Raw genomic sequence first — 12,151 nt, 5'->3', positions numbered from 1 at the left:
GTGAGTACAAAGTTGACATTACTCATTGAATTAAATATTAGATTCATAGATAATTGTAAGCCTTTAGAATGTATAATTATAATTATAATTAATTAAATAAATACAGGAATACAAGAAGTAATTCAATTGATTTCCAAAGATTCCATTTTGCTCTTTTATTTACGGGAGCGGAACTGAACAACGTAACCCGGACGTTTCCAACAACAACACTTCCTGTTGTGTTTTTCTGCTTTACAAACCAGGAAGATGGGTTTCCCCTCGTCCAAATGGATTAGTAATTTGCTATTTTGCTGTTTTTTCGCCGGTAAGTTGTATCCCGACTGTGCCAAACGTTTGTGTACACGAGTGAAGTGCGTTTCCGTGTTACGCGTTTAGCCTGCTGGACTTCTTTGTGCTGGTGGCTAGCGAAATGCTAGGCTAACCCTGTTCGGCTTTAATTTCTATTCTCGGCGTTTTAAAACAAGTTTTACAATGAAGTTCGTTAGCGGAACAAATGTTGATCAAATCTCATGGACGACACGTTCAGAAACAACCACACGTCTCCTGTAAATGTGTCCTTTTTCGATAGATTTTTTATTTGTCTTCCTCTTTGGTAAAAAGGCAAGTCAACATCAGCGTGACTGCTCGTGATTAACCAACTGCTACCGCCCTGAGCGCAGGGATTACTTTCTAGAATGTAACATCATTCAAAACTGTACATATTTTTTATTTTTTTCAACGACAACTCCATCACATAACATGTAACGTACAAATAAGGTCACATTCGCGTCTTTGGGGTGCCTTGGTAAATTCGGCACTCAAAGCAGCGATGCATATGAATTAAAACGAGATATTTCCTTGTCATTTGTTTTATGGTTATGGTAAGAATAGTAGGGACGGCTATGGTTTTATCTTCGTGTAAGACCTGTGGTAGTCTGACGGTGAATTATCTTTGTTTATGGATCTATAAAATTCAACTGATACCGACCTGATAAATCAAAATATTACAACATGGCACTTGAAGAAATGTTATTTAAACACGCTTGGAATTTGATATAAATCAGGTCTTTGAATAACTGCCACAAAGAAGCATCCAAACTCTTAGGAATTTATTTGCGTGAAAGTGTCAGCAGAACAGTTATACATGCAGTAAAAAATACGTTAGTGGATTATTGTTGACGGTTAAAAACTTGGGCTGAATTTTAATGTTACTGACGATTAAAATGCAGTTGATTTTAGCTATATAAACACACTGATTCTGTTATTTTAAAAACTCAAAAACGTTCACCTCCCTTCTTCCTTGTGATGTCAGGTCATGGTCTGGTACAAACGAGTCCTCTTCATTTTCCATGGGAACATTTTGTAAAGGAATTCCACATATAAAATTAATCCATGTCTATTCATCTATCCATCCATCTTCTACCACATGAGTGTTCGTGGGAGTGCTGTGCCAATCTCAGCTGACAGGGCAGGCGGGGTACACCCTGAACAGTTCACCAGTCCATCACAGGGCCACATATAGAGACAAACAACCATCCATTCTCACACTTATGTAACTAATGAAAAAAATGTATGTTCTACTTAAATAATAGCAATGTGTTTCCCAGCAGATATAAAACATACAACTTTCTCTTGATTCTTTTAAAGCTGCAAAATCCTGCTCGTTTTAACAAGAAATTGTTTTACTCTGCGTTTGTCTAGGTCACTTGTGTCCTGTTGTGAAACTACTCTCCTTGTGCAGTTGATGAAGTGATTTTCTTTTCTTTTGCAGGTATCGGCTGTAATTCAGTGGAAAAGAAGATTTATTTGCATCTCAATTACACTTTCCCATGTGTACGACTGCTCAATGCAACACATCAAATAGGCTGCCAGTGTGAGTGTTTATGACGAAATGTGCCCTTTGTTTTGTTCAGTGTGTGTGCCCGTATTTGGTAGTAAAGCATTTGCTCTGCTGAAAGCAGTAGGTTTTTTTTTTTTTTCTTTTCATAAGAAATTGGTTTGTGGTTGCCTCCGGCAGTTCACTTAGGAGACAAATAAATCAAGTATGTGGCTTTGAAAGTAAAAAGGGTCTAAAATGGTTTTATTTGACTGATAGTTAATCTTCCTCACTTTGGTTTCAGCATCTATGTCAGGTAATGTGGGTGTGCTTCATGTGCTGGAGTCAGAGGAAAACCTGGACTGGGTCCTGAGTTCTGGTCCCAATCCTCCTTATATGGTCATCTTGGATGCCCCGCTCTTTACCAGGTACAGTTGACATTCAGTGGGAAATCCCACACTCAATTCAAATGTTAGGTAATCTTGCACCATGCTATCATTGATGCAGAGCTGACAAAATGTCATAACTGCATAACTCTCTCTGTTTCTGAGACAAGATCTTATATGATCTGGCGAGATTCAAGCACCATAGTTCAGTTTTTTTTACATCAAGGCAGCAACAAGTAAATTGAGTGTGTCACTAAACACAAATGTGGTCACACCGCACACATGATGCACATTTTTCATGCAGTAAATTTACATACAAAGTCCATGCACAAATTTTTCAAATTAGGTGAAAACCCCCGTAACACAACATTATGTCCTTGCAGCCAGGCTGGAGGAAAAAAAGTATCATCTCTGTGTGTTCACATCTCGAGCTCTACAACAGAGCTCTTATCGACAGAGTCTCGGTTGATAGACGTGAATGCAATTTTAAAAAAAGCATAAACTTTATCTTTAAGCTTGGCACGATGCAAAAAATTGCATTTGGTGTGACAGCAGGAAAAAAGCGCATCCACGAAAAGTTTCAAAAGTGAAAATGTTACATCGTTTGTGTTCACAAAGCCGAAACAGAGGAAGAATATTTATATCACTGACAAAAAAATTCATCTGAAGTTACGCACCCCAGCTTTAATATCAGGACAGTAAACACAGCCATTCTTAAATTGTCAGTTACAGTGATGTGTGCTAATTTTGGAAAATGTTTCCTGTCTGACCCTGAGGAAATACATTTGAGCAATATTTCAACCCCACATCTGACCTGTGTTTGTACCCGTATCATTTTCCCCTTCCCCCTTCATCGACCGTCTGCCTGTCAGATCCGTCATGATGAAGTTGAAGAGCAGCTCAGGCAGAGTGGCAGGCGTTGCTGTTGTGGCGCCAAACACGAACCCTGCAGAGAGCTTCTCTCCACACACCACCTGTCCCAACGAGAACACAGGTGGGCGTGCATTTGCAAGCAATGACTTGTTTCTCAGAATTACACAAGTTACAGAGATAAATTTTAGTTTTATGATCCCCAGTGGGTGCAGCTGCTAAAGTCAAACTTTGTAGTAGTATTTTTAGATTTATGTTTTGTAAATTATGTGAATGAATTCTGAAAAGTTGTAGTGTTACCTAGAAGTACAGATGGGGGCATTTGCTGTTTTACTGCAAGACTGCTTATTGAGATGAATCAGGAAGCTAATCACCACATTGCATCGGTTTCCATGTCTTTAAAGGGACCTGTTCATGCCGTACATTCTGCACACACATGAACACCTGTTTTGTTGTTACTGATGTTTTCTGTTTGCATTTCCCTCAGGTGTTTATTCAGAAACCTACGGTCCGGCCATGGCTAATTGTAACATGACACTGTGGAACCCGCTGGGAAGCGGTCTTTCGTACGAGGAGTTTGATTTCCCTATATTTTCACTCAAAGATGACAATGACACCAGAGTCATACGACAGGTAAATGTGGCAGCAGATATTTTGTCTTTTGATCCTGGTTGTAGTTACAGGGACCGCATCGCTCACCCATGTTGTCACTGCAGAAAATGTCCATCTAATTGTTTTCCACTTGCCTCTGGTGTTGGGGAATGGAAACCCTTTCATGTGCAGCTACAGTAGAATCTGATCTGAACTTGCCTCAGTGCTGGTTGGGATTTGGACTGATGCCATTGAAGAGCTTCACTTGAACTCACCTTCATGTTGGGCATGTTGTGGCACATTATGTTGACATTATTTATCTGAACCCACAAATCACTTGCTGCTCTTCAACTGCTGTATGTGACAAAAACAGGTAGATCATGTTACACAGTCTGGTGTAAAAATGCTCTTCTCAGGCAGTGAGTTTGTATGGTTGTGTTCCCATGTGGGCTTCATGTTTTCACTGTTTTTAGTGAACACAGAGCTTAACATAACCGGTCTTTACCACAGTTTTCAGTTTCACTTTGCTGCTGTGCATTTAAAGTTGCCTCTAGAAATTCATTAAACTGCCTTGTGCAGGGCTGGGCTAGGGACATTTTTCGAAATGTTTTTCTCCAAAGAGGGTTGGTACAGGTGCTTGAATGTTGGAAAAAGTACCTGCTTATTAAATGGTGAAATAAATTAAGTTGTAAAATGAAAACCTCAAACACTATCGAATCAGTAGTCAATATATAAAAGCTTCAAAACAGTTATTGTTTGCCGTCAAAGGTAGAATTTGAAGATTATTACATAAAAATATCACATTGAATTTGTAATTAGTTCAATAAAATGTAGTAGTTTGCTGGGCTGGGATTTTAAAATTATAATTATTTTTTTCTATTTTCTCAAAAAAATCAACTGATATTGGTGTAAGTATCGGCTATTGGCCAAATTGTTATTTTAAACACAGTTATCGACCCAGAATTTTATAATTAGTGCATTGTTACTGTAAAACAATTCATCCTTGAATCAGCTGTTTTGTCTAGGTGATAAATTTACTCCCAGACACAGTGGAACATGATGCTTTAGCTAAAGCTTCCAATTCAACCATGAACAAGGCACCAGAATCAATTATTTTGTAAATTAAAACAAAAAATATTAAATGCTACAGTGAATGAATTGTTTTCTGTTCTCTGTTCTCAGTGTTACTTGGACCATAACCAAGCTGTGAACAACAGCACTGCTCGGTACCCACTGTGTGCTATGGAGCTCTACTCCCACATGTTTGCTGTCACCGACACGGCCACCTGCATGAGAAGAAACGACATCAGCTTCAGCATCAGCCAAGGTATTTACACAGTATGAATCACTGTGTGATTATAGTTTACCATTTCATTTTGTGCCATTTATACAGGCTGCACAAGTGAGTCAGGAAGAAAATCTGCTTAAATGTCCATGTTTGTTTTTATTCTGTCTTCATATAGACATGGTTTGTGACCCACTGGGTGACTATAATGTTTGGGGCTCCACCAGACCAATCAACAACACAGTCAAGGGCCATAAAATGTGGGAGAATGTGGTCATCGCAGCAGCCAGGGTGAGTTTCTGTAAAGAAGCCTCCTCCTCCTTCAAAAAAAGGAACATTTACCAAATAAGCTTCTATGTATCAATATTTCACTGTAGTTCAACATCTGTTGCATATAAGTTTGCAGATGCCCGTGGACGTTTAATATTATCTGCAGTGATCTCACTTAGAAAACATTCCAGTGTAAAAGTCCTGCATCATATCTTGTGAAGCTTTTGTTGTAACAACAAAATGCATAAATGAAAGTAATCACAAGAATCTTTACATGTATTGTTTGGTGTAAAAGGGAAGTGAGAATGTTTAAAAAAAAAAAAATGTCATTACTCAGTTCATTTTGTAGCCTAGAAACAGACCAATCGGACTAGTCATGCTTACGTTCAGATTACCAGCCACATTGTCCAAATCAGATTTGACTCTGATTTACCATAAATCAGACATGACCATTCACATTCTTATTTATAAATGTCATGTTTCTGATTTCTAATATAACACTTGCATTGCCACACTCATATTGCCACATACTGGGTTATATATATATATTTATGATCTAGGACCACGTACTGAAGTGACTTCTGTGAAGTGAATTCTGATTTGAAAATCAAATCTGAGATAAATTGACAGGTTTAACGTGATGGGCAGGTTTAATGCGATGATTGAGAGAGTAGTGCTTCTGAAGCCTGTTAATCAAAAATCAAGATGGCTGCTGTTGATGGTGAGACAACTGTTTGATCCTTGATCACAAGTTTCCATAAAAAAACTGGGAGATAAATTTTCAGTTGCAGTTTTTGGCAAATTGCATCAATTTACAAGACGCATTACCACTGTGTTATCAACATACCATTTCAAAAATAACCCACAGATTACTTAATTATTAAAATAATCACCACTAGAGACCAGGTATTGTATATCTGAGGAGTTGGTGACCACATTTTGAATAACCACAGAAATAGGTCACAGCACGTGAACTGAACTACTTTCCTACGTCTGATCTTTCCTTGATTCTTTCTTTTCCCCTCCCCCACCACAGCTGGACAGCAGGTCGTTTTTCTATGATATAGCTCCAGGAGGAGAAAGTGGAGTCTCTGGCTTTGTCACCCTCCTGGCGGCCGCTCACGCTCTCCGTAACGCCACCCAGGAAGCTCAACCCAACCGCACCATCGTGTACGCCTTCTTCCAAGGGGTCAGTTGTTTCCCTACCACTGTTCTCTATCATCAAACTTTATTTTGATTTTATTTGGAGTTTGCCACTAGCCTGGCTCATGTTCTTTGTACTTTACTTTTTGTCACAAGGAAACCTTTGACTACATCGGCAGTTCAAGGATGGTGTATGACATGCAGAACAAGCAGTTTCCACTGGACCTGGACAACATTCACTCAGTGTTGGAGATTGGACAGGTTTGGGTTGTTGAGTTTTTCCACTGACCTCCTTTGGAGCTATCTACCAGATTGTCAGGGAATCATTTAGAGATTTTTATTTTAAATGACTTAGTGATTAGTGAATCCGCTACTTGATAAGACATTAGAAAATAGCAAATCATTGCGTTTGTCCGCATATAAACATGTTTGTCAATTTTCTCAATGTCCGACTTATACACCCAGATAATGTGATTGAGAGTTGAGGTTCAACAGCAGGTATACCTGACCAGAGTCAGACTCCACAGTTCCCACAGTTAGAAGAAGCCGGTACACAGAAAAATAAGACAAAAGCTATCAACATGGTGAATTTCTAGCTGGAATTTTTTGGCACTGATAAGAAGACCAATTTTTAGCTCAGTCAGCTTAAGATTTTTTATATTTTTAAGTTAATCGTCGTTGGAAGGCTTGGAATGGCGACTATTGAGCTGCATGCTTAACATGAACAGTCCAATACTAATAAGCTGAAAGGGTGGCAATATTCCACTGCCAATTACACTTCTGTAATGTTAGTTCAAAATAATGTTTATGTGTGTGGTGTATACACTGTAATGCGTCAGTTTTATTTGGTTTTGACTCCAGGTGGGGCTTCGTGCTGACTCTAGACTGTGGCTTCACACCGATCCCGTGTCCAGGAGAAACGACAGCATCAATCAAGAAGTTTGTGATTGTTTTAGTTTTCCTTCATCGCTGCTCGACAGCAGAAAGACAGAATTAATACTGTAGAAAAGGGGAATTAGACTTTATAGCATAATAATCATACACAGAATCTAAACTGAATTGAAAGCTCTGTTTTTCTATAAGCTTGGGTTGATTAATGTGAAATAAAAGAGAACTCAATATGTGTGGGTTATCATTATCAAATTAAAACCTTTTAATATTTTCTTTCAGGTGGAGGAGCTGATCAAAAACTTGCACTTGGCTGCCACAAATTTAAGTGTCACACCAGTTGCACCCACTGTCTCCCAGCCACTCCCGCCCTCATCCTTCCAGCGTTTCCTACGAGCTCAGCTAATCCCTGGTGTTGTTCTGGAGGATCATCAGTCTGCATATGTTAACCGGTGAGTCGTGGGTTTTAAAGCAACAGGTCTCGATCTGTAATAATATGTCACCCTGATGTTTTCATGTTACCTCGAGTGACAGATGAGTGTTGATGTATAGTTTTGTTCTGTGCACAGGTTCTATGAGAGCATGTATGATAATGCAGAAAACCTGAACGTGTTTTACCCGTCGGATCTGACGCCTGAGGAACAGCTAAAGTTTATCACCGCCTCTGCAAAGGTATTCAGTCAATTACCAACGAGATGATTGCTTCAAAAAATCAACTCACAACTTCTGCATCACTCATTGTGGTCCTGTTATGGGCAGAGGGGTTTGTCTGCTCTCACCTTTGCTTCCATTTGTTGTGAGTGAATTTGCTCCTTTTGAAAAATGAAAACTCAGAATTGGTATTTTCTTTCTCCCAATATGATTACAGGTAAATAAATGAAGACGTGTATCTTCATGATTTCCACCCCGCCTGTAACCTGAGATCTCAAATGCTTTCATTATAAGTAATAATTAAATAATAGATAAATAAATAAATTGCACATCCTGTCCCCATTCTTAACAGCAAAGACTAGGTAAACAATTTAGTGTGATTTATATTTACATCCTCCCTGTATTTTTCTTAATACACAATTGACTTGTTATTTTTGGTAGCTCCTGTGACTATATATAATTTAACAAAAATAATATAAACCGCAGGTTGTAAGTTTTAGATTCCATCCCATAACATAATTTGAATGGCAGCTGTTGATCCACTGAATGGTCATTTTTTTGTGATTTGATAAAACGACTGAATAATTCTATCTTCTAAACTTCTTTTTCTCTGGTGGTATATGAGATATTTCAGCTGTTTTGTGATGCTTTAAGCAGCAGCTCTAATGACGTCTTACCTCCTTTCCTCTCTTTCATCGCTCAGGCTCTGACCGAGGTGGCCACATTGGTCGCTCGCACTCTGTACAGGCAGGCAGGAGGAGCAGAATCTCTACTGAGCAGCATAAGTGCAGACCCTCAAATAGTAAGACTGATGGATTTTGAATTTTTTGCTTTGTTAATACATTTCTCAGGGACCTTGTCTACCACCTCACTGTGCTTTCAAAACATCACTGCTGAAGATCATTGTGAGAGATAACCTGCAGTTTTTATGTTGTCAAACAGGGTTTTACTTCAGATCCAAAATATCATTATTGACTGATTATACTCTTACTATATATCTCAAATATTTATTTTCACTCACAGTATCAACTGAATGTCTTTCACAGTTTTAATTGTTTTTTGAAAATGTTTTCTGACTCTTTCATACTTTGTGATCATTTTATGTCAGTGGTGTCAACTTGTTTTTTTTATTTTGACTTCTCACATCCATAACTGGATGTATTTAAATATCTTATCAATCTTAGCCAAAAAAAGATAAATTGTTTCGTTTTGTTTTCTATGAAAATTCCAGGGGAATTTTATTTTTAAATCATCTTGTAGGAAGTGACATTGAAGTGTGTTTTTGTTTGTTTCAGGTGACCCAGTTGCTGTACGGTTTCCTTGTTCGGCCAAATAACTCTTGGTTCCAGGAACTAGTCCCCTCAGACTTCACAAGTCACCTGTGTAAGTTAGAATCTGGGAAGAATCTGAAAAATGAATGCAACACTGGACGGAAATTAATCTTGTGACATTGCAGAAGCTTATCAAAACAATGCCACAGTGAATGAGTGCCGTAATCAAAGCTAAAGGCAGTCCAAGGATATATTAGCGTGTGTGACCCTTTTTTTTTAAGGTGGTGACTTTTTTTGTTGGCCAGGCAGTCTAAGTTGTGATTGAGGACAGATTTGAAGGTCTGTTTCAAAAGACGGTTGCACCGCTACTAAGAAACCTGCTACCTGGGTGTAAGTCTTACATGTCTTCAAATTGGTCTTGAAAATGGGTCTTTAAAAGTCTTACATTTGACATTGTTCAATTGATTTGTCCTGATTCAGTATTGCACTGTGGTATATTTACATCAGCCAGCTCTCTTTAGTCATTATTAATGTGGAGAAAGAGCAGAGGAAACACTGATAAATGTCCAGATATAAAACTTAAAATCTCCCCTCTATTTTCTGCCTCTCAGCTGACGGACCCCTAAACATGTACGTCGGTGCGTTCCAGCAGCCCAGTGAACCCACTCTCTTGGTCCAGTACCTGTTGGCCAATCTGACCGGCAGCACCGTCAATGTCACCCAGGAAGACTGCCAGAATCAGAGAGAGGATAAGGACGACAAAGACAGCAAACATGTAGGAGTTACACTGTTTTCCATTAGTTTACTTCAGTTGCCTTTCGTCTACATTAATTAATTTTCTTATTTAATGGTTTTAAAAAAGGATCTGATGACATTTCTCATGATCAGATGTTTGTCACTATTTCTCCCTTAGATGTACACCTACGTATGGGTTCAGGGTGCAGTGCCTCCCAACAGTACAGAAAGAAATGGTTTCTGCGTGCGCTCCTCCGTTCGTCTCGCCAAAGCCGTGTCCCCGGCGTTTGAACTGCGACAGTACACCACCTCAGAATACTCCACATGGACAGAGTCCAGGTGGAAGAGCATTAAAGGACGTATGTTCCTGGTGGCCAGTCATGAACTGGAGGTAAAAAAAAAAACAACCCTGTTTTTCAAACTCGGATATTGAGTTTTGCTTATTTGTGTCAGAATGGCTGTCATTAGGATTTCTACCCTGCTCATTCAGCTCCTTTTTAATAAGGCTCTTACTGTTGAGGTTCACATTTCACAGCTCAAAGAAAACCAGCTGGTTGAGAAAGTGGGACAGTGAGCTAATGATTATAGGATAAAAGGGCTGCATTATGCCACCACCAAGCCAGATATTTCAGGCAGCAAAAAAGCTTATTTAAAACCACAACTTGCTCACACATCACAAATTGTCACACTTTGTTTTTGTAGTAACTTGGTTTCCATGCCAATGTATAGCAAATTTTACCTGAAATATTGGCAGGTAGTTTCCCAGGATAAGCAGTAGGGGGCGCAAAATGTAAAGTTGGGGTCACCTCAGAAAAGGAATAAGAAGGTGCAACTTGATGACATAAATAAAGAGTGTTGAGGAAGATTATCTGTTCAGTTATGTACACTTGGAAGACTTATGCTAACATTCCCGTCCACGGTATGAATTATTTAGAATTTTTTACCGAAATTAAAAATGTGAATAGAAACACGCTGCTGAAAAACCCACCAAATTATAATTTTTTAAATTGTTAAATTTTTCTTTTTCCCCCTCTAGATGTTGACGTTAGGCGTTGGCATTGGCGTGCTGCTAACGTCCCTCTTGCTGACGTACGTCATCAGCGCCAAGGCCGACATACTCTTCAGCTCAGGGCGAGAACCCACCAACGCCACCTACTGATCCACAACGAGGCGACGCAGGCCCACGACCACTACTACTTACCACCACCATTACTACTAATTCTACTTTTATCATAAAACCAGACTTCAACAGGACATTTTGTTTCAAACACGACACGTATAGGTACACAGACAGACAGGTTAGACACCGCAGCAGCAGGAGGGGAAGGGAGCGGGCTTAGTAGACAACAACTCCGTGATCATGGACTCACTTCGGTGAGGTGTGAGATGAGGACTGGCCTATGTGGATGGATCTGGACTCATCAGGGTTAGAAAACACTGGTCAGGCACCAGAAGACCCTGCCAGTGGGAAAAGATGTTTATATTTCTTTTCCTTTTATTATTTTCTTCTTTTTAATGTGGAAGAATGTTTTGTTCACTGTGTCATGGGATGGGCACTAAACATTAAGCATTATTTTTGAGTGTGTGTATGATTGTAAAAATGTAAATGTGACTGAGTGAGTGTGTGCGTGTGTGAAAAGCTGTATGGTGCAATACTGTAGCTGTCTTCTCTGTCATGTAGTTAACTTATCACTCAATCCTAATAATAAGAAACCACTTCATGAGTCAATGAACAAGTAGTAACATAAAAAAAAAGTCAACAAAATCTGAAAAGGTGTCGCTAGGTATTTTAGTTTCTGGGAATTAGACAGATTTGATACATTTTTGAAAAGGCAAATTCTACTAAAACTAAAACTATTTGTTATTTGAAAACCAGTGCACATGTCCTGTATAACTACAATTGTATGTAGTTGTAAATCCCACTGTGATTTCACATATTGTGATATTTGTGTGGAGAAGAAGGATTTCCCTAACGTGCGAGAGTCTGAAGTGGCTGACTGTCTCTTCGCTTTTATCAATCAGCTGCTAAAAATCTTTCAATTCAGCCAGAAAATCTGCTTTGACACTGAAAATGTGTTGGTACTCTGGCTGTGCACTCGTTTTTTCGGTTCACGCCTTTTTTCACAAGGTTTCGTTTAACTTCTGAGAAATTGTGACAAACAAGAGTTAATTTAGTTGATGGATGTTCATTTAATGGCTGGATCAATTGTGATGCCTTGGTGAGAAAAAATAAACATTGCTTGTTTTCCATTTTTTTGGTTTTTTT

At 39.0% G+C, this 12,151-nt stretch overlaps 1 protein-coding gene across 1 annotated transcript; it reads left to right on the top strand.

The window, feature by feature from the left end:
• Positions 1 to 164: 164 nt before the first annotated feature.
• Positions 165 to 12,135, top strand: ncstn (nicastrin). Its single transcript, XM_058644149.1, has 17 exons — positions 165 to 304; positions 1,751 to 1,852; positions 2,100 to 2,223; positions 3,054 to 3,175; positions 3,539 to 3,684; positions 4,825 to 4,969; positions 5,106 to 5,218; positions 6,234 to 6,386; positions 6,497 to 6,601; positions 7,202 to 7,279; positions 7,511 to 7,680; positions 7,798 to 7,900; positions 8,583 to 8,681; positions 9,175 to 9,262; positions 9,762 to 9,925; positions 10,064 to 10,276; positions 10,922 to 12,135. Exons 1-17 carry the CDS (start codon positions 247 to 249, stop codon positions 11,042 to 11,044), a joined length of 2,106 nt encoding a protein of 701 aa, XP_058500132.1. The 5' UTR covers positions 165 to 246; the 3' UTR covers positions 11,045 to 12,135.
• The last annotated feature ends 16 nt before the right edge of the window (positions 12,136 to 12,151 follow it).

The sequence above is a fragment of the Solea solea genome, chromosome 1 (assembly GCF_958295425.1).
Source record: "Solea solea chromosome 1, fSolSol10.1, whole genome shotgun sequence".
Lineage (NCBI taxonomy): Eukaryota > Metazoa > Chordata > Actinopteri > Pleuronectiformes > Soleidae > Solea > Solea solea.
The sequence above is the reverse complement of the archived record's forward strand: the minus strand, read 5'-3'. Positions and strand labels throughout refer to the sequence as shown.

What these genes read in the sequence shown, in the direction of transcription:
- ncstn (XM_058644149.1), top strand. Translation starts at nt 247, where the DNA reads ATGGGTTTCCCCTCGTCCAAATGGATTAGTAATTTGCTATTTTGCTGT. An exon ending in TTATCACCGCCTCTGCAAAG is followed by an intron (nt 7,901 to 8,582) that starts GTATTCAGTCAA and finishes TTCATCGCTCAG; the next exon opens with GCTCTGACCGAGGTGGCCAC. An exon ending in TAAGTGCAGACCCTCAAATA is followed by an intron (nt 8,682 to 9,174) that starts GTAAGACTGATG and finishes TGTTTGTTTCAG; the next exon opens with GTGACCCAGTTGCTGTACGG.